The following is a 22818-nucleotide window of genomic DNA, read 5'->3' as shown; positions in this document are numbered from 1 at the left end:
ATCTGCCACACCAACCAGAATTGGCCAGAATATTTATCTATATTGAAAAAAATGGCATTTTATATGGTATATTAAAAGGAGAACGCAGTCAACACAGGAAGGGTACAAGAAAAGTGAATTAAAACAAGACCAAAAGTCTAACAGCGGCGTAGCCGGGCTTGTAAAATATTATAAACCACAAACACATATGATTAGCTTTTCAAACAGTCGTTAATGCTGCTTATAACATTAAACAAAGAAATTTGGAGGAATCCCGACATCCATGACGTAAGTTTTACTTACAGAACTGAGCGAAAATCTACTGTAATCTATATACCCCACAAGGGATGGAGGTGTGCTCTTTTACCAAGCAGCTAGTTAGTGCTTGCCAAGCCAAGCCAATTTACCAAGCAGCTTGCCTTGTTTTGAATGGAGTGCTTGCTCGAATGCTTAAACAAAGCATTCGAGCTTTGTTTCTGGAGTGCTTTTCGAATGCTCTCAAAGCATTCGAGCTTCTCCTTTCACAAAGCCTGAAACAAGTGTGTGTCCACCCTCAGGAGAGCCAGGAAACAATATCTCTCCGTTCTCAAGACCGAACTCTCTTATCTGTCTCCCTCTTCCAAATCCTGGTGGCGTCTGGTCAAATCGGTTTCTGGTGTTTGTTCCCCCTCCATCCCCTCCCTTACCTCAAACAGCTACACAGCTGACTCCGCATGTGAAAAAGCTGAATGCCTCAACTCTGTGTTTGCCTCTAAATCTTGTGTCCCAAACCCATCCCTCTCTGTACCCACCATACCCAGTCGTACCCTGCTGCTCCTGGACTCCGTGTCCTTTCCTCCTGACAAGGTGGAAAAGTTTCTGTCAACCCTCGACTCTGATTCTGCAACTGGACCTGACGGCATCAGCCCACGGGTCCTAAAATCCTGCTCTGCCGCTCTATCTCACCCTCTCTCTGTTCTCTTCACCCTCTCTTTTGCTCAAGGTCAACTGCCATCTGCTTGGAAATCAGCCAACATCACCGCTTTGCACAAAAAAGGTGCAAAAACAGATGCTAGCAACTACAGACCAATCAGCCTTCTCCCAATTATCAGCAAAGTCATGGAATCCATCATTGCTTTGGATATGAAATCTTTCCTCTTCTCCAATGGCTTGATCTCTGATCATCAATTTGGTTTCAGACCAGGTCACTCTACTCTGGACATGCTGCTTCTGCTGTCTCAACAATGGATGGAGGTCCTCAATGCCAAACAGGAAATTAGAGCTGTCTCCCTCGACATATCACGTGCCTTCGACACGGTCTGGCACCCCGCTCTGCTCACCAAACTCTCCTCCTTTGGTATCCATGGAAATCTCCACGCATGGCTGGCGGACTTCCTCTCTAGTCGTCGTCAACGTGTGGCCCTGAATGGGTTTCTCTCATCTCCTCTTCCTGTTCAGGCTGGAGTTCCCCAAGGCAGTGTTCTGGGCCCCGTGCTTTTTCTGGTCTTCATCAATGATCTCTCTGACTCTCTTGAAAATCCTCTCTTTCTCTTTGCTGATGACTCCACTCTCTGCCGCTCCATACCTCTTCCCTCAGATCGGCAGTCTGCAGCCTCCTCACTCTCTGAAGACTTGGACAAAATCACAGACTGGTCAAACAAGTGGAACATGTCTTTCAATCCTGACAAATCTCACACTCTTACTATGTCTCTCCGAAAAGATCGACTGGACAACCCTCCCATCTACTTTCTCAACAATCCTCTCCAAGAAGTTCTGTCGCTCAAGCTTTTGGGTCTCACTATCTGCCATGATCTTTCTTGGGAAAACCACATATCCAAGCTGGCCTCCAAAGCCAGTCGCCGACTGGGCATCCTCCGTCGTGCGAAGTCCTTCCTCTGCACACCTGAGCTCCTCACCACATACAAGGCTTTCATCCGCAGCTCAATGGAATACTGTTCTCCCCTATGGGCCGGTGCTCCTGCCTCACACCTAGCTCGGCTTCACGCTGTTGAAACCAAAGCTTTCAGAATTATTGGAATCTCCCACGATGAAGCTATCTCTGAGGGCCTTTCACTCACTCACCGCAGGCAGGTAGGTGGTCTTTCTGTCTTCTACCGACTCCTCTCCGGCCTTGCTCCCCCAGCTCTCTCTGTGCTCTGTCCCCCAAATATTCCTACAGGTCGCACAAGATCTGCCAGCAACCCTCTGATGGTTAAACTGCCGAAATCTCGGCTCTCTGCTCACCTTCACTCTTTCATTCCTCTTTTCTCCCGCCTCTGGAACAAACTCCCTCACTCCCTTCAATCCCACTCCTCCCTCCAGGTCTTTAAAACAGCTGTTCACCACCATCTCTTATCTTCCCCCATCCAAAACCTTGATCTTTTCTACCCCCGCTAATTCACCCCAGATCCACCTTGTTTGAAATTCCAACTTCTTTCCTGGAAGTCCTGGCAGTGTCCATATGTTTTATACCTCTCCCACCGCCCCCTTCCCATGCCCCCCCCCCCCCCCCAAAGCCCTCGCCCTCTCTCAGATCTCTCGATGTCTCCATGTCTCTCGGTCCCTGCTCTCAAATGTTGTGTTTGTGTCCTTCCCCCTCTCTCCCCATCTTGTCTACCGCTCCCGATGTTATATGTTTTATGTGTCGGTTTGTCTTTCTGTGTGATTAATGTTCGCTCTTTCACGAGCCTCGATCTTGTATACAAAAAAAAAAAAAAAAAAAAAAAAAAACCACTTGGCGATCTCTCCGCAAGAACCTTGGTAAATGAACACACCCAATGTGAGACCCGACCATAGATTGACTGTAATCTATATACCCCAAAGAGGAATGACCCTTTCTGCAGCTCTCGTAGTGAGCAGGTAGGTGTTGGCCTACTTGTAAATTAAAATGTCGGTCGGTGGGGTCAACCGTCGTAATGACATAAAACGTAATGACGTAACGGACACAAAACTTCCGCTACTTTAATATGTAGAAAATGATATATTTTAACTTCCAGTAAGTTTGCAGTCACTATGAAGGGATTAGTGTTACGATTAGATTTACTATAATATTAACGTTATATTTCGAAAATGATATTACCATTAAAAAACCAAGGCGAATTCCTTACTTCTGCGATTATTAATATTAGTGCCGAACAAAGCTCATCACTGATCATGCACCATACACCACTTCAATCCATTATCTTTCGATTCATGACATTGGGATTAAAGTGTTATGGTTATATTTACTATATTATTATTATTATTATTATTATTATTATTACGAAAATGATACTACTGAAATGATACACTACTGTATTAAGAAACCTGGGCTTCATTTGTCCGAAGATGAGGCATAAAGCCTCAGGCCTATATGTACAGTTTTGTTGGAAGACCCGTAACGCCGATGCTTTCGATATTTAATGGTCATTTTAACAATCGGTTTGTTTGTGCTTCACACTGAATGAAAAACGTAAAGGTAGAGCATGGCGATTGTGATATATGACAGGTTCGACATGTTCGGCATGAACGGCATATAAATCAAAATGGCGGTGTGTGGAGAGTGGGCTGCCATACTGGGTAATGACATCAGACGTAATCACATCACCCTGTCATGTGACCAGATCCTCAGCTCTGATTGGTATACATTTGAGGGGACATACATACATACATACATACATACATACATACATACATACATACATACATACATACAGACGGACAACACTGTTCTAGATGGCTTTGCCCGATGGGCGACACCGTAAAAATGACAATGAAGATGTACAATATATGACATATCTTTGTGCCGGCATTAAATTAGAAACATGCATCACTTCTGTGGAGCAATCTACTGGAGCATGCACCCTTTTATCAATGTGAGTAAAAATTCATTCAATCAAGCTACCCTGACACAGCCACACCCACTGACGAAAACCCCACCCACCGACCAAAGCCCCACCCACCGACCCATGCCCCACCCACCGATCAAAGCTCCACCCACCATCCGTTCAGCATCCCAACAGACAAACAAACTGCAGTTACGAGCGGAAATAATAAATTACCTGAAAGTCGCAGTTCAATTCTGATCCAATGTTATCAAATGAAGAAATTGTTTTTTGAGGTTTGCTGCTCATATTGATTTCATAGCTCGTGATGTCAGAATCCCTGATGAAAAACAATCAAATTAGAATGCTTTGCAGACACAGGCTGAACGTTGTCAATGTAACTTGTTTACAATAAATATTTGGGCTTTAAAGTGTTTGTAGAATCTTAACTGTAATTACTATTATTAAGTGTAATTACAGCTTCTTGGTATGGGTTGGCATTTAGCATCCCCATCTGAAACCCTAGCTCATGGTGATGCAAGGAACCCATGTTCAAATCCCAGATACCAAGTGTTTCTTCATCGTCTACTAATATACTTGTTGTACAAGTAAAGGGTTGACAGGATGGCCTACAGGTACACACACTCTCCTCCAAGCTGTCTAGCCTGAGTTTGAATCCCGACCCAGCTAGAAACTGTCATCCTGATGTTTCACAAGCTGTGTGATTCATCAATGCGTGTTCCGTCCCTCGGATGGACGCTAAACGACGTCCCATCTGCCAGCATTTGGTGGTGGACGTCAAAGATCCCATGGTGTCTTTTGTTAAGAGTAGGCGAACTATCACGGGCGGCTTGTCCAAATTCCAAAATTCCTGCCCTAACCGGCAGAAGGCATCAACATCAGTGGCACGGCCGCACCCTTGGCCAATGATGCTACCACGCAGCCTTGTGCTGCATACGAATGAAGAAGAAGACTCAAGTAAAGGTACACTGACGTCCATCAATGTTTTCCTCATGAATGGGATATATGTATAAGCTCATCCACAAGACTTAGTTCCCTGCAAAATAAGAAGTTATTATTACCATATTAACAAATGGTATGACTGGTACCAAGTTACATGATACGAGGTAGGTGTGAGACAGCCTTGGCTTATTAGACTTCCAAATATATAACAATAATAAACTTCTTTATACATTAATAACATTTTACTCTTCCTGCATGCTGGCAATTTAGGTACAGCAAACACAGAATAAGGACATTCAGAATAAGTCCGCGCACCTTGTGAACAACAAGTCGGCCTGGTATCGAACAGAGACCGAGAGGGTGGCTGCATTATCACTCTGTGTTTCTGGAGATTCTTCACTGTCACTGTGAAATTGAAGCAATGCAAAAAACTTGGATTATTCACCTGAAGCTCAAATATCACAACTGCTTTTTAAAATAAAAACAATAGTAGTTGACACACTTCTCAGCAAGCATAGAAACAGATTATTAAATAAATAATCCAGATAAGAGGATGACGAAGAGGATGTTTTGCAGTTGGGGGATATCTCAAACAAACTTGGTGGAAAAATCGCCATAAGGAAAGTTTCTGCCAATGTTCATGAAAATCCTCTCATTGGTTTCAGAGAGGTTTAACTTGTTAACGGAGATGAATGGACGATGCACCATGACTAACTCACAGGAAAATATGTTCGAGTGTCAGGTCAGGTGTCATTTCCATTCAGGAGCTTATAGCTGCCATGTGTCTCCAAGTGATTCATCTTGGCTGCTATCCTCAAACACTCCGCATAGGTCAGTCCAGCCCACTTCTTTATATTGGCAACCTGAGTGATTATTGGTCTACTATTAGCTCTCTTGCCTTCAACCTTGCCTTACAATAACTATTTCTTGGTGATGTCCCTTCCCTGGCAGGATACCAAGATAACAACCCACGTTACATTTATTGATATTACCCAACAAGCTTATCTTCTACATAACTGTCCTAAACACTTCTTAATTTGTCTTTTTCTGTGTACAGGAGTTTCTGAGCATATGGGACATATGGGACCTCAAGATATTTGATGGGATTTTTTTTGGGACAAGAAGGGATTTTTTGGATTTTGATGGTGTTAAGTTATTTGTTATATGTACGTACAAGTGTTAAAGTACCAATAAACGATAGCAGAAAATGGTAGAGTAAATAGTGAGGATTTTGGACATTTAATTTTGCGGTGCTAACAAGGTTGACAAATATATTAATAAGAGGTTGCCAAAGTCAAAAATATCTAAAGATTTCTTAAAAGGAGCAAATAAATGTCCTGATGGATAGGTTAATTCCCCCAGTTCTATGATGTCAATGGTGTATTTTATTATAACTTGTAATACCAGCTCCCACATCTTCCGGGAGTATTAATTTTATTATTTTGGACATGCTGATCTTCACACTGTTCATCATGCTCAGCATCTCTGTTTTGCTGTTCTCGTTCTCTAATACTGTCAGTGGTAAATCAGGTTTGGCATCTGGGATTATGAACTTCTTACCCATCGAAACCTTCCCATGCCCTAACCCTAACCCTAACCCTAACCCTAACCTAACCTAACTAACCCTAACCCTAACCCTTTAGTACAATTACCAGTTTTCAACTCATTCCATCCAGCGGTTCAGGAGTGCATAGAAGGCAAACAAACAAACACACAAACAAGAAAGATGTCGTCCATAGCACGATACTTGGGCAATTCAAAGAGAAAAATGTTTTTTGTTTTTTTTTGTACACAGGATCGAGGCTCGTGAAAAAGCTAATATTTATCACACAAAAAAAATCAAACAGACACACAAAGTATATAATGAGGGGAGCGGTAAAACAAGATGGGGAGGGAAGGGGAAGCACACAAACACAACATTTGAAAACAGGGACATTGGGAGATCTGTGAGAGGGAGAGGGCTTGGGGGGGAGGAGGCGTGGGAAGGGGGTGGGGAGGGGGGAGAAGTATAAAACACAAGGACACTGCAAGGACTTCCAGGAAAGATGTTGGTATTTCAAAAAAGTGGATCTGGGGTGAAGTTAGCGGGGGTAGAAAAGATCAAGGTTTTGGATGGGGGAAGATAAGAGATGGTGGTGAACAGCTGTTTTAAAGACCGGGAGGGAGGACTGGGTTTTTTTTTTGGTTTTTTTAAATACAAGATCGAGGCTCGTGAAAGAGCGAACATTAATCACACAGAAAGACAAACCGACACATAAAACAAATAACATCGGGAGTGGTAGACAAGATGGGGAGAGAGGGGGAAGGACACAAACACAACATTTGAGAGCAGGGACCGAGAGACATGGAGACATCGAGAGATCTTTGGGAGGGAGAGGGCTTTGGGGGGGAGGCATGGGAAGGGGGGGTGGGAGAGGTATAAAGCATATGGACACTGCCAGGACTTCCAGGAAAGAAGTTGGAATTTCAAACAAGGTGGATCTGGGGTGAATTAGTGGGGGTAGAAAAGATCAAGGTTTTGGATGGGGGAGGATAAGAGATGGTGGTGAACAGCTGTTTTAAAGACCTGGAGGGAGGAGTGGGATTGAAGGGAGTGTGGGAGTTTGTTCCAGAGGCGGGAGAAAAGAGGAATGAAAGAGTGAAGGTGAGCAGAGAGCCGAGATTTCAGCAGTTTAACCATCAGAGGGTTGCTGGCAGATCTTGTGCGACCTGTAGGAATATTTGGGGGACAGAGCACAGAGAGAGCTGGGGGAGCAAGGCCGGAGAGGAGTCGGTAGAAGACAGAAAGACCACCTACCTGCCTGCGGTGAGTGAGTGAGTGAAAGGCCCTCAGAGATAGCTTCGTCGCGGGAGATTCCAATGATTCTGAAAGCTTTGGTTTCAACAGCGTGAAGCCGAGCTAGGTGTGAGGCAGGAGCACCAGCCCATAGGGGAGAACAGTATTCCATTGAGCTGCGGATGAAAGCCTTGTATGTGGTGAGGAGCTCAGGTGTGCCTAGGAAGGACTTCGCACGACGGAGGATGCCCAGTCGGCGACTGGCTTTGGAGGCCAGCTTGGAAATGTGGTTTTCCCAAGAAAGATCATGGCAGATAGTGAGACCCAAAAGCTTGAGCGACAGAACTTCTTGGAGAGGATTGTTGAGAAAGTAGATGGGAGGGTTGTCCAGTCGATCTTTTTGGAGAGACATAGTGAGAGTGTGAGATTTGTCAGGATTGAAAGACATGTTCCACTTGTTTGACCAGTCTGTGATTTTGTCCAGGTCTTCAGAGAGTGAGGAGGCTGCAGACTGCCGATCTGAGGGAAGAGGAATGGAGCGGCAGAGAGTGGAGTCATCAGCAAAGAGATAGAGAGGATTTTCCAGAGAGTCGGAGAGATCATTGATAAAGACCAGAAAAAGCACAGGGCCTAGCACTGTGCTTTTGAGATTGAAGAGAGTGAGGGAGTTTGTTCCAGAGGCGGGAGAAAAGAGGAATGAAGGAGTGAAGGTGAGCAGAGTTGTTGCTGGTTTGTTGCCATGGAAACAGCAATTACGAAAATTTGACCTATCAAGTGCTTTGCATCATTGAATGTTATGCATAACACATTTTTTTAACTGCGGCCTAATAGGTGTTTTACATGTTTCGGATGGTCTTGACTTGACATCTGAATAATTTTGACCAAACCTTACACACATAATACACATATGTAGAAATAAGCAGCAAAGGTTTCAATGTGATATCTTGAAACCCTTTTGAGATATGGCAATAATGAAATACACACAGACCTATTTAATCATAATGGGATGGAATTGTTGTCATGGAAACTGTTGACATGTCAAAACGGATAAATTGATCGTTCAGAATTTTTGGTGAACTAATACAGTGACCCAATATGCAAATTCTGTTCAAATTTCAAGTCAATCGAATGGAAATTGACGATTTTAGACAATTGACCTTGAAGTCAAAATTTTTGACCTTGACCACTTAGGAAAATGGCTGACTGGAAGTGATCGACCAACCACTGATTTTAAAGCGTTGGTTGAGAATGGCATAGTGACGCAAACCGGAAGTCTCAACAATGACTGTGCCAGGTTGTCTCAAAAATTATATCAGGAACCATAACCTTGCTGTGACCAATACATTTGACCTTTTGACCTGAAAAAAACAATAGGCTTCTAGCTTTTGACTATCAACACCAGTTGGTTAGGTTTTGTGAAGATCAGTGCGACCTGTAGCAAAATTGCGACCTGTAGGCAACTGACAGACAGACATTCAGACAGATAAACATACTCAAGAAACGAATATACAGTAATACCTTGTCCAACGCGGGTCTTCACAACACGGATTCGTTTATACCCATGGAAATAAATGCGACGCTTAATTCCCAAATGTGCATACATCTTGGTTATATGCGGGTTTGAAACCACGCCATTTGGACAAGTGACATCTCCCGCCATTTTCTACCATCCGCGCTGTTTTCAGTCTACCTAGCACCACGGTTGAGTGATCTTATGGCCAGGAGATTTATTTAACTCAACGTTATTTAGCCACATATCGTACCCTTAAATACAGTATGGCATCGAAACATCAAGCTTCCCCAAGTGGAAGTGGTGTGAATAAATCCCGTATTAAGGTTGTCACATTATTAGAGAAAATCGTGACTTTAGACAAGTTGCCTGGCGGGATGAGTGTAGTGTTGGAGGATAAGATCCACGCTGGTGTGAAAGCTTCTCTGCCGACAAGTGCAAAGGTGTGTCTCAAGTTCCCGAGGAGAAATCCTCTCGTTGAAAAGTTGGAGAGTGTTTACATTTTATACTTTAATAAAACCGATCCACTTAAATGGACATTGAGGTCATTGATGCCCCGGCTTCAAACAATTACCTCCCATACAAACTCAACCTCCACCCTACAAATATATACATGCAGTATATGTATAGGCTGTTTTTTCAGCTACCCCAGGAAGTGACGTCCATGTCCTATACGAGTCCCGGGCTCAGCTGGATCTGGGTGACTACCTGGTGTGGGCCTCTTGTCCAGGGTAAGGGACCCCCACTGCCTTGTGGGGGAAAGCATCTTTAGGCTAAGGCTATGAGAAGGACACACAGATAATAAACCGCACTTGTAGGTCAGCCTGGGCAGCGCTACATCATGGATAAATGTGCCCATGCAAGTTAGTGGTTGCACCAATTCAATTTAGGCATCACTGCCCAGCATCTGCAGACAGCTGTGTCCACTTTGGACATCAAGGGCAGCCGTCATCATACCAACGACCTGGCCAGTCTGCTGCGCCGACAGTATGTGCATCAGACTTCACGTTGCATTAACTGCACCTGCAGCCAACGATGCTCATAGGAATAGAGAGTGGGACAGGGATAGCTGTGCAGGTTTTTCCCTTCATTTGCACCAGCTCACCTGCTCACTCCCCATTTTTACTGACACAGCCATCGCACAATGCTTCGTGAGCACGCCAATGAAGGGAAGAGATCCCTCGAAAGCGACGGCTCACACCATCATGTATCGGTATTCTCTCTGGGGTTTTTTATTTACAAAAAAAAACGGACAAAATATTTGTTACATTCCGTGGCCGCGTTCCCCTATCGCCATTTACCCCATATGGTCTTAAGCTTGAGCAACACGGTTTTGCCGAATGCGCCGTTTCCAGGAACCTAACCCGGTCGTTGAATAACAATCTTCAATTTTTCAACTAACAACAAACTTCTTGAATTATATGTACTATTATTTCTTTATTGGAATTCTGTATAAAAAATTCTAAGCATTCAACAAATAAAAATTCTAACCATGCAATAAATTAGTGTATATTGGCAGTAGGATGCTGTACCCATTCCAATGACCTCTACCCCCTGTGAAGCACCATAGAACCCACTACAAGTCGTGACGTTTTCCAAGACTGATAATTAACCCCACTGCACAAGTTCATATGTTGTTAAGAGTCCAAGAATACACTGAGTCGCTTTGCCATTACTTACTCAGCGGGGTGAGAATTTGAACCCGCAATCACTAAATTACAAAACAGGAAGTTAGACAGTTAAGGGAACCCAGAGCCTCGAAGTGTTGCAAACTTTTTCAAGGTCGAAGAGTGTGCAGCATCCATCCTTATAGGGACACCTAGCGGTAGATTTACAATCGGAAGCATTTGGCTGAACTTTTCATTGAATAGCGCGCTTTGTTTATCCCAATGTCAGATAATCCGACTCAAGTTCAGAACGATGTATTGGAGGCCAAATTCAAGTCATCACAATGTGCAGCTCTAGAAAAATGGTTTCAGTCAATGTGCTATGATTCATGAACCATTATAAAGTGAGGATTTTAAAAGATTGGGGAATTGAAGCATGGGCAATCTTACCTAAATACTTGTGCGTCGAAGTCGACAGTAGGCAGAAGCCTATTTGAAGTAAACTCAAATTCGAACACGATTGTCACCTGCCAAGAGCATTCCAAGGAAGATCAGTTTTATTTGCAGATGGAACACATTTGTCCCACCACTCCTCTTTCCATACGTGCATCAATCTTGACAGGAAAACGTTAGCATCAACACAAGACATAGCAACAACACCAAATTTAGTACATACAATAAGCAGTGTTACTTTAACATTTCAATATTGCTCTGCAAACAAAATGATGCACGATAAAGGTGTGCACAAAAAGTCATTTCCATATTTTTTATAGCTCAAGCAAAGCTCAAAATGTCAACCACACCTGGTTTCCTGTGGTGAGAACCACTGTTAGAAAGGTTTGGATGACAAAATGCATTGTTTATTTTTCTACCAACACAGATTGGCCTAGACCTAGAGACTAGCGTTGACTCACTACAGATACAGATAGGTTTTGAAAGCTGCGAGGGTGATCACATTCTTCGTCCATATGAAGCACAAGGCTATGGGGCAGCATCATTGGCTGATGTCGCGGCTATGCTGCTGATGCAATGCCCTCTGCTGGTTGGGGCAGGAATTTGGCCAGGGTGCTGGAGATAGTTTGCCTACTCTTCGCGAAGGACACCATGGGATCTTTAACGTCCATCAACAAGTGCGGGCAAAGGGACACCAGTTTAACGTCCATCCGAGGGATGCCACACATTGATGAATAACCCTGCCTCTGAAACAGCGGGATTTATCGCTGGGCCGGGATTCAAACTCAGGCAAGAGAGCTGAGAGGCGACTGTGTGTACCTCCAGTTCATCCTGTCGGCTCACAAGTATGATAACTGGAAGTAACATCAATTATTTTTTGCCTCGTAATTTTGCCGTGGAAAGGTTTTTAAGAAACTGTCTTTTTTGGAGACATTATGATGATGACGCGGAAACTAAGTGTTCGTGAAGGAAAGGAGAGGGTTGAAAATTCCTCCATTTTTGTGAATGTAATATGCAGATGGATTCAAACCCTTAGGTTTTTACAATTAGACAATAACCAAAATAATTTCGTTTTTTTACTTCCACTTTTTTGTGAATAGTTTTGGCATTTGCTGCTTTACACATGGAAGATAGAGGCTGAAAAAAATCACTATTTATCTGCTTATAATACATTATTATATTATATTTTCTTCTTCTTCATTTTAAACGAGAAACACCCGCTCCCTAAGGGAGCAGCCACGGGGTCATGTTTTTATTATTATTACTGTTAATAATATTATTATTTTGTAATCTATATAAGAATACAATTGTTCGTCCATCCGTCCATGTGGAACATTCCTTTTCACCCATTGCTTGGACTATTTGCCTGACTCCACCCAAAATTTAAACCTGAAAAATCATATAGCCACCATGTTGGTGCTTACTGCTATGTGAAGACAAAGACATCTTTGAAGTGGTCATATTTACAATTGCCATGACCTCCCTATAAGCTTGTCCTCTAGTGTAAAACGACCAAAGCGAATGTTAAAAGGATTTTGGATAGATAGGAGACACAGTCATTGTGAAGATAAGCCTCAGCGTCGAGGCAGCGGTCTGTTGTCTATACACCGCTCAATAAGTATGTGGCATTCTCTCTAGCAAGAGCTTTTACCGTAGAGGTTCTGCGGGTTCTTGCTATTATTTCTGACTATTTTCTCTTCAATGACTTGACCATGTGCCATAAAACCTATGCCATTATAAAGTTTTTTTCCGAGGACTTCCAGAAATCTTGTGACATTGTGAAAGAAAACATCCGTCATTTATTTACTTTTAGCGATGTGTATATATGCATGAAGAAGATAATTGGTTTCGGGTATCACGGTCACTTGAAAGTTGCGATTCCATGGGATTTCCGCATATCTCGTGCAATTGTGAGTTAGACAGGTGACCATGATGGGCCATGACATGTTGGAGCTGTTTTAATTGCGGTTTCTGTGATGTCGATGATAGCATGATAGGGGAGGGGAAAGCGTTAAATATTCCGGTTTCAATATGGGAATGCCCATTTGCTTTTCTGAGTGGGAGGATAGTGAGGTGGAGAGGACAGAGTTGGGGTTGAGGTGGGGGAGCAAAGATGAGATAGGGGGGATATTGTTTGTTTTAATTAACTCCGCCACCGAAGGAGGAAGGAAGTTATGTTTTCACCACTGTCTGCTTGTCTGTGAACAGGATATCTCAAAATGTCGTGGGCGGACTTGGATGAAACTTGGTGAAGAGGTTGGGTGTGTGACAAGGAAGAATTGATTCGATTTTGTTGACGATCCAGATCCGGATCCGAGAAGTGTTTTATGTGATTCTTCATCATAGGGCTAAAAATTCGCACAAAACTTGGTGAAGAGGTTGGGTGTGTGACAAGTAAGAATTGTTTCCACTTAGGTGAAGATTCAGATATGGATACGAGAATTTATAAATTTCTGAAGTGATTCTTCACCATTGAGATATGGGGACAAAACGATATATAGCATGTTATTTCAAAAAGTTATCAACGAGTTATGACAAAACAAGGTGGATGAGTTGGGTAGGTGACGAGAAGAAGCCGATTCAATTTTGGCTTTGGTCTGGATCCAGATCCGGCCTATGGGTGGGATACAAAACAAAAACTATTCAGCCTGTCGGAGGTATGTGCTCTACCGAGTGCCGTTCTCGGTGTTTTTTGTAAGAACATGGTTGGACACAATTTTGGGTTACTTCCGGTTAGCAACGGTCATTTTAGTGCAGTTAAATCTACAACTTAGCTATGAGTTGAATGCTAATTAGCAATGACTCAAGGACGTCAGGTTTCCTCCAAGAGTGTCAAACAAAAGTAGCGACTGTTTAGAAAGGTAATCATATGTAGGACAGAATGGACTGAATAGTTTGTGGTTATAATAATTTTACTTCCAGTCGGTGTTCCCCACAAAACGCCACGACAAGGTATTTATACACCTTAACACGAGTGTGTCCAAGGCAGAAACCCCTCTTGAGGAGGGAGGGGGGCATTCGGTCGCTCCAACCTCTGTTGTGTGACCCCTCGTCCCCCTGGCAAGTTCAGTTGTGATTGGATAAGCAACGAGCAAATGTATCATGGTCCGACAGACAAACAGACCCCAAATTTCATATTTTTGTATGACAAACAAACGTCAAGCACAGTCGCATCCACATACATGTAAACCGTATGTTGCGATTGAAACATACCTTTGATCCAGATTTAAACACTGGGTAGCCAACATTGCAGGTTTTCGACTGGAGGTAAGGTTGCGATAAAGAACATTCCACCTCTATGGTTTCATCATTCTGGAAAAATATTCACAAGCACTTGTCATTTTCTAAAATGAGCTTTCAAAAGAGGCACACAATTATTTACTTCAATATGGTGTATTAACCTTTAAATATTTGCATAGACACACTAAACGTCAGTACAGCAACATAAAGAAGAACATTAGTATTCACGTTGACCAGCTATTACATACAAATATGTCTAAAGCATGGAACCCTTGTGGAGACAAATCTTCCATGAGTGTGTCCGCACTATTGCGCCGGCACTGTTCTAGTTCCGAATGATGTCCATTTCTCTGCAGCGTAAGCCACACCTTCACCATGCCTTAAATGCCGCTACTGCCGAGCTATCGAAAATGCTTTTCGATATGATCGACATGTGGCAGAATAATGGGTGGCCTTGGAGCGCTGTCATGACATTCCTCTGCACAGGACAGTGTGGCAGATACTTTGAAGGTTGAACAAGCAGGTTATTGAAGTGCTAAAAACCAGGTTATTGAAGACTTGGAATTAAACATTTTTCATTGCCTTTGAATCATATTAAATATATTGTTGCGGATATGAGGATGGCATTTTTTTTGATTGTGTGTATTGGATTGTGGTAAACTGCTGTGTACCATTGGTTGGATATGGCCCCTCTTGCCTCCAGAGTTGTATAAAGGTAAAAAGGGCGTCTCGGTAATTAGTCCATAAGCATACACGTCAGCCAATCATAGAATGCCCCTGTTCATAGCTTATATCTTATTATGTGTCTTAGGGTAAGGCTGTGTCTCCCATTAACTTAAATACTCCATTGTACCAAGTGAAATAAGAGTAGATCCCCTTTCATTTCATTTCGATGGCCAACTGCATTTTGGGCGGTTTTCTTCAACCACCATTGGCCACGAGGCAGGGTTGGGGAAGAAAGGCGTGTCTCCACCTTATCATAGAGGGGAGGAGTGAGCCAGCCCAGAACAACCAACTAAGCACGAGGGGTTTGGTTTGAGAGGGCGGAGGAAGAGCGTTTGGGGGAGGTTCGCAAAGGTTGAGGGGCGGGGCCTATATAACCCGCCGGCGGGGCGTTCCCCAAGCAGTTGAGACAAGGAGGGAGGAGACAAGAGCTGGGTCGTCAGAGAGTTGCGCTTTTACTGAGTCCAAAGAAAGAGCTGGGTCGTCAGAGAGTTGCGCTTTTACTGAGTCCAAAGAAAGAGCTGGGTCGTCAGAGAGTTGCGCTTTTACTGAGTCCAAAGAAAGAGCTGGGTCGCCAGAGCAGATGTGCTTTTACTGAGACAAGCAGCTCCGACCCGTGACTCCGCGCACACGACAGGCTCGGTGGCATCAGCGGCCGTCGAGGTCCAGCCCGACGTCCCGTGCGGGATCAAGCTCCAGCCCGCTCCGTGCCGTCCTCCCCCCTCCAGCCACACACCTCCTTCCAGCAATCCACTCTGCAATTCCCCGCGTGAGTCAGTGTCTTTGTTTGTTCTGTCCTGGGTAGTAAGTAAGCCTGTTAGATAAGCTAGTATTTTCCCTGCGTCTCTAAAAGCTTCTGTATATTATTTTATTATCTTTCCTTCTCCTTGGTTATTTTGAGCCTGTAAATAGTAAATAAATTTAGTAGTATTTTCAACCCTTTTCTCGTCTTATTCCTTTTCCTCTTTGCATTTGTCGTCTTAGTCTTTTCCCGATTGAATAGCGGTGGCGCGATACGGCCAACGTTTGGGTTGAATCGGGTTTTAGTCGGGGAATAACTGTTCGGCCGCGGTTACACCACCGCTCGGTCAAAATAACATCTAATCCGCGGTCCGTAACAAATTGGTAGTCAGGAGTTGGGATTCTAACCTGGGACTAAATTTATTTAGCCCAAATTTTGGACACCAATTGTGTTATTGACCGTAACAAATTGGTGTCGGGGAGTGAGATACGAAGCCCGAAGCGCGCTTAACGCGCTCAAAATTACGAGCTGCTGGAAATTTGTGTTGTAAAGCAAAACCCGAATTTTGAAATCGCGCCATGGCTGGTCAAGGCGACGGGATGCCGGTGGGAGAGATAGACGGGGTGGAATAGACCCAGGACCTCGGGGAAATGTATGTGGAGGAAAGGGAGGAGGAGAAAAATGGCAATGTGGTTGCGGAGGTTTCAGACGCACAAAATGGCGCTCTCGCGCACGTGGTTGAGGGGGCCACGGCCGCGGAGCCAATGAGCGCGGCCCAAATGCAAGCCTTCATGACCCAATTGATGGCAAAAATGGATGCAATGAGGGACGAAAGGAGGGCTCAGAGAGAAAAATTGGGAAACCAAATTGAAGCAATAACGAACGGAATGAGGGCCGATAGGGAGGAAAGGGAGCAGAGGGACAGAGACCGCAAGTTGGGCGAAAGGGTCCCAAGGGTGCACGAGGAGGTAACGCGGGTCGAGAAGCGCCGGTTGAACGAAGTTGAGAAAAGCACGGGTACAATGACGGGGGTAGAAATCGCGACCCGGGGTTTGGAAAAGCCGGCGACCGCTGAGGTAGAGGAGGGTGTTTTATTAAAGCCAGCGGTCGTCGAGGTTAATAAAGAAAAAGCAGTGCTGGGAATTAAAATTGAAGAGATGACGGAGGTAGCCCGGGAATTGCAGGGAGAAATGGAAAATGTGCAAAGTCCCTGCTCAAATCATGATGATATACGCACTAACCAAATAAAGAGTTTGCAGGTGCGCGTGGAGAAGGGAATCCCCCAGGTGAGTCGTGCTGTATATTGTGCGGGTAGATTTTGTAAAAGGATGTTTAGCGACAAAAGAATTGTCGCGCGATTGGGATCGATATGGCACCCTGGCGTTGGTAACGGGTCCCGTGTGAGTGGAAATGGCACGCGTGTGGGGAAAAAGTGTGCGTCGGCGAGTGGGTGTGTTATAAAGTGTGGGAGTGAAACCGAGTGCGAGCGAGAATGCACGTCGGAGGGTCTGTGTGAAACAGAGTGTGCGGAGTGTGACACGGAGAGTGAGTTGGTGATGGCGCAGGTGCGAGAGGGCACATCGGAGCGCGAGTGTGAAACCGAATGCGAGCGAGAATGCACGTCGGGGTGTACGGAGTGTGACACGGAGAGTAAGGTGGTGGTGGAACGTGTGCGAGGAAGCACACCTGAGTTGGTGGTAGCGCGAGTGTGGGAGAGCCCATGTGAGCGCGTTAGTGGGTGGATGCCAGAGTGCACGCCCATGGTGAGTGTTACGGAGGACGTAACGGAGGAGAGGGGTGGACCGAGGTATGCGCAAGAGTGTGCACGAGAGGTGTGGTGTGTAACAGGGAGAGCGTTGGTGGAATGTACGGACGGCGTTGGAACGCCGGGTTTTGTGAGGGTGAAAGGGGTAGCGTATGCGTGTGAGCATGCCCGTGAAGCATCGACGGCAACTGGGTTAGCGGTTAGAGCGACGGATAGCCGATGCGAGCACTCGGTGCGAGGAGCCCTTTGTTGGATGCGAGGCCCGGCGCAGATCGAAGCTGCGTCGTTTCTCTTCGAAGCGTCGTTGCCGATTCGGGCTTGGCCCCGCCCCGCACGGTCGAGTCCGGGCCTTGTCGGGCCAGGCGACCGGTCCGGTTCAAGGGCGAGTGGGAGGAAGCGGAACGGTGCCCCCTCGTGGGGACGGGGTTCCGACCGAGGGAGATTGAGTCATCGGGCCCGGGACCGCAAGGTGCCGCGCCGAGATGGTGCGTGGAATCTCCGCCCGACCAAACCACCTCCCTTGAACCGAAAGCTGGACGGATTCAACCTGCAGGTGACCAAACCACCCGAATTCATTGCTCGGCTTTACGAAGCCGAGTTTAATGATGTCATGACGCACCGAGGCTGGGATATAGTAGACAGTGATGACGAGGATAGTGTTTTGGCCCCGAAATTAGAAAAACAAAATTTGATGATTGGCAAAGGATTGGCAGAGTGATGATTGGTAATGGTACAGTGATTGGCAGATGATTGGCAAATTTTTGATTGGCTGAAATTTGGTGAGCAAAATTGGTAGTGGAACGTCCCCGATGTGGTGGGATGGCAACCCTGTCATCCCTCACAGCGGGGTGGCAAAGGAGCACTAGTTTATGGGGTTTGGCAGTGAAAACTAGCCCGGGAGGGTTAGGATATATCGTGTGTAGGGATCTAGCGAAGATGACATTAGGTAACGTTAAGATTAGTTAGTGACAAGGATACCTGTAGTGGGGACGCAGGTAGGTTAGTGTGGATGATAATGACGTGGTATGTGCTTAGTTTAAAGGGAAGACGGGGAGCACTAGGTTAGCAGGGCAACAGGTAGTTGAGATGATGCCGTGTGAGTGTTGGAGGTGTATTCAAGTGCAACAACAGGTATGAGGAACAGGTGTGATTGAACAGGTGTGATTGCACAGGTGTGCAACTGAACAGATGGATGGAGCAGTGTATGAGTAAGAGTGATAGAGATAGTGATGTGTATTGTGTTGACCAAATGGTCCAGGGAGAAGGAGGGTGCAGGTGGCACCAGGTGTGATTGCACAGGTATGCAACAACAGGTGTATGGAGAATGGTTGTGTGAAATACATGGAGTGTGGAGTATATGGAGTATTGGAATGGATGGTCGTGGAGTGAGTAGGATGGAAACTGTGGAGTGGAGTGGATGGTGCAGAGGTGTGAATGGGGGAAGAGTGGACCCCCATCACGAATACCCGGGGCGGGTAGTGTAAGTGTTAGGTAGAGGGTATAGGTAAATTGTGGTTGGATATTGGCATCTGTGGTGCGGGTGGAAGAATGGTGATTGGATGGGTGCATTAGTGTTGTGGAAATGGCTGGGCGTGTAGCCTGTTAGTGTGTGTAGTTGGTTTGGGCACTCCACCACTGTGAGGATGTCGGCCAGGTGAGGCCGCAGGTGGGCTCTGGGAGCCGGTAGTTGTGGATGGGGCCCGAGGATCCGGAGGACGGACCCGGGTAGCCCAGTGCCAGAGGGCACCAAGGGGTGACAGAGCCAGGAGGGGCCTTCCCCAGTTAGTTAGGTTAGGGTGAGGAGCTAGGTAAGCTCGGGTGGCAACTGCAGTGGTGGAGGTGTGCAGGTGGGTAGACCTGCTGGGAGAGCTACACGTCGCAGCCCAGAAATTGTGCAAGGGCACCGGGAGATGAATCGGGGGAGTGAGACCCCAAATTGAGAAGCACCACAGTTTGGTCAATGGGAATTGGTTTTTAGAACCCATAGAGTAAGTGGCCAATGCATTTGCAGGGAAAGACCCCGGGTAGAGTAAAGAGTGTTAAAGTCATTTAGAGGATAGATAGGATGAAGGATCTCCTCGCACCATCTGCACCCACTCACCTGAGGTGACGTAACTCCACACCATGCCATGTTTTGATTAATTTTTTTTTGTGCAAATGTTTTGGATTGTGAGTCGCATCATGACGTGGGTGTGACATTGTGCTTGATGTTCCATCTCTTCCTCCTTATGAGGATTGATGACGAATTGGGTGATGGCAAATTTTGGCTAGAGGGATTGTGGTGACGAATTTGGTGTAAGGGAAATATGGGGAAGACGTGACAGTAGCGACGGATTGGTAAATGTGTAGATTTTTGTACATATGGGGTAAGGGCAAGGGTAGTGTAGGTGACAGGGGGGGTGACGTACGGTAGGGACGAGCTTTCTCACTTCGCCCTCCGTACGCATTTCGCCTTGCATTGCCTTATTGATGTGTACCCTTGTGACCTTACCCCTCGCTCATTTGTCTTCCCCCTTTTGTCTCCCACATGACCTGTGCGCCATTGGGCGCCGAGGGGAGCGTGCGTGAGTCGGCCATTGTGCGCCCGGAACTCTCAGAACCAGCTGTCTGCATCGATGCACCACATGATGGACCACATGTCAGTGGCCGAGCACCACTTATGGACCCCATGGGTTGGGGCATGGCCCCTCTGCTGGAACCGGCCATGAAGGCCCGAAATCTTGCTGGCAGACCTGGGCCACAGGGCACCGATGCCCCACAGGTGAACCACACTAGTCGGCCCCTGTGGGCCATAAATAAATAAAATGGACACGTTTGGGCAAGCTTTATTGCAAATAGGCAGCCAGTAAGAAAATGAAGGAAAAGACAACAACTGGAAGAAATAATAATAGCCAGCTGAGGGAGCCGAAGAGCAAGAGATCACCTGCAGGGTTAGGGGTTGTTGATTTATTTTTATTATTGAACATTCATGAACACTGATGAACAATGGTGACTGCACCGATTGGTGCTTGAGGGTGTATTGGTGCGTTTTGGGTGCTTTCATGGTGCTTCGATGCAGAGCAGACTGTCTCCCCCCCCCCCCCCCAGAAAGAACAATTACAGGTCCTGGGTTAGTTTTGTAAATAAAAGTAGCGTCAATTGTAAATAATGCTCCCCACCGTCAATGTATAGTTTGAAGACCATTCCGCAATTCGGTTAACTGTGGGCGTAAGTCTGTTAGGCAGGGTGCAATGGAGCAGCGGGACACATTTATTGATGTTTTAAAACTGTCGCACTCAGGGTCAGGTTAAAAGTAGAGGGAACTACACCTACGTGTCACACTAAATTAAAGTTATAGGCCCGGGATGTGCCTAAGAGCAGGAGGGTGCAGTGTTGCGGATATGAGGATGGCATATTTTTTGATTGTGTGTATTGGATTGTGGTAAACTGCTGTGTACCATTGGTTGGATATGGCCCCTCTTGCCTCCAGAGTTGTATAAAGGTAAAAAGGGTGTCTCGGTAATTAGTCCATAAGCATACACGTCAGCCAATCATAGAATGCCCCTGTTCGATAGCTTATATCTTATTATGTGTGTTAGGGTAAGGCTGTGTCTCCCATTAACTTAAATACTCCATTGTACCAAGTGAAATAAGAGTAGATCCCCTTTCATTTCATTTCGATGGCCAACTGCATTTTGGGTGGTTTTCTTCAACCACCATTGGCCACGAGGCAGGGTTGGGGAAGAAAGGCGTGTCTCCACCTCGTCATAGAGGGGAGGAGTGAGCCAGCCCCGAACAACCAACTAAGCACGAGGGGTTTGGTTTGAGAGGGCGGAGGAAGATCGTTTGGGGGAGGTTCGCAAAGGTTGAGGGGCGGGGCCTATATAACCCGCCGGCAGGGCATTCCCCAAGCAGTTGAGACAAGGAGGGAGGAGACAAGAGCTGGGTCGTCAGAGAGTTGCGCTTTTACTGAGTCCAAAGAAAGAGCTGGGTCGTCAGAGAGTTGCGCTTTTACTGAGTCCAAAGAAAGAGCTGGGTCGTCAGAGAGTTGCGCTTTTACTGAGTCCAAAGAAAGAGCTGGGTCGCCAGAGCAGATGCGCTTTTACTGAGACAAGCAGCTCCAACCCGTGACTCCGCGCACACGACAGGCTCGGTGGCATCAGCGGCCGTCGAGGTCCAGCCCGACGTCCCATGTGGGATCAAGCTCCAGCCCGCTCCGTGCCGTCCTCCCCCCTCCAGCCACACACCTCCTTCCAGCAATCCACTCTGCAATTCCCCACGTGAGTCAGTGTCTTTGTTTGTTCTGTCCTGGGTAGTAAGTAAGCCTGTTAGATAAGCTAGTATTTTCCCTGTGTCTCTAAAAGCTTCTGTATATTATTTTATTATCTTTCCTTCTCCTTGGTTATTTTGAGCCTGTAAATAGTAAATAAATTTAGTAGTATTTTCAACCCTTTTCTCGTCTTATTCCTTTTCCTCTTTGCATTTGTCGTCTTAGTCTTTTCCCGATTGAATAGCGGTGGCGCGATACGGCCAACCTTTGGGTTGAATCGGGTTTTAGTCGGGGAATAACTGTTCGGCCGCGGTTACACCACCGCTCGGTCAAAATAACATCTAATCCGCGGTCCGTAACAATATCAACTGTTTACGCACGCAGCATAGACACAACATCCAATAATACTGTTACATTTGTGGGGGTAGAGGATGGAATACCATAGAAAAGATAGGATTGTATAGCAATAGCATGGACCGTGGACGAGTAGGAAGCATTTCAATGTATTAAGTAGGGAAACTGGAGTTTAAGATTGTTTACGTGTCCTCACACGAGGGGTGAAGCTATGGTAATTAGATAGGGTTTAAGATTAGTTCTCTCCCAGTAGGTGATCGACCTCAGTGGTTTATGCCTATGTTTTTACAATTATAACAAGGCTGGCCATAAAAAAAACCGTTACAACAACAACAATAACAACAACCGTCCATTAACCAACAAGAATCTGCATAATTGCCAACCGAAACCCGGACATTCTCAATCGGCAACTAAACCCCGCCTCCAAAGGAGCCGGCAGGCCACGGCCCGAGCTTCATCATTGGTCAAGCAAGACCACGGGGTCATACGACGGAGCTCAGACATTGGTCGAGGTGAGATCATCGAGAAGTTCGATAGGGAGGAAGAAGAAGAGTCTCTCTCTCTCTCTCTCTCTCTCTCTCTCTCTCTCTCTCTCTCTCTCTCGGTCTGGCTTTCATCTCTGGTGGTCGCTTTTGTCTCGTGTGCGCTTGTGAGACGTTTCTGAGCTTTGTGGAA

At 45.8% G+C, this 22818-nt stretch overlaps 1 protein-coding gene across 1 annotated transcript in view; it reads right to left on the bottom strand.

Moving 5' to 3' along the window:
* LOC137421619 (integrin alpha-11) overlaps window positions 1-22818 on the bottom strand; it is a 111900-nt gene that overhangs the window by 11348 nt on the left and 77734 nt on the right. The window contains exons 21-24 of the mRNA XM_068107848.2: window positions 14284-14382; window positions 11068-11144; window positions 5040-5129; window positions 3999-4101 (exon numbers count right to left, since the gene is read on the bottom strand). Coding sequence (XP_067963949.2) covers window positions 3999-4101; window positions 5040-5129; window positions 11068-11144; window positions 14284-14382 — 369 coding nt within the window. The remainder of the gene's footprint in view (window positions 1-3998; window positions 4102-5039; window positions 5130-11067; window positions 11145-14283; window positions 14383-22818) is intronic.

This window comes from Myxine glutinosa, chromosome 2, assembly GCF_964187855.1.
Source record: "Myxine glutinosa chromosome 2, kmMyxGlut1.1, whole genome shotgun sequence".
Classification (NCBI taxonomy): domain Eukaryota; kingdom Metazoa; phylum Chordata; class Myxini; order Myxiniformes; family Myxinidae; genus Myxine; species Myxine glutinosa.
The sequence above is the reverse complement of the archived record's forward strand: the minus strand, read 5'-3'. Positions and strand labels throughout refer to the sequence as shown.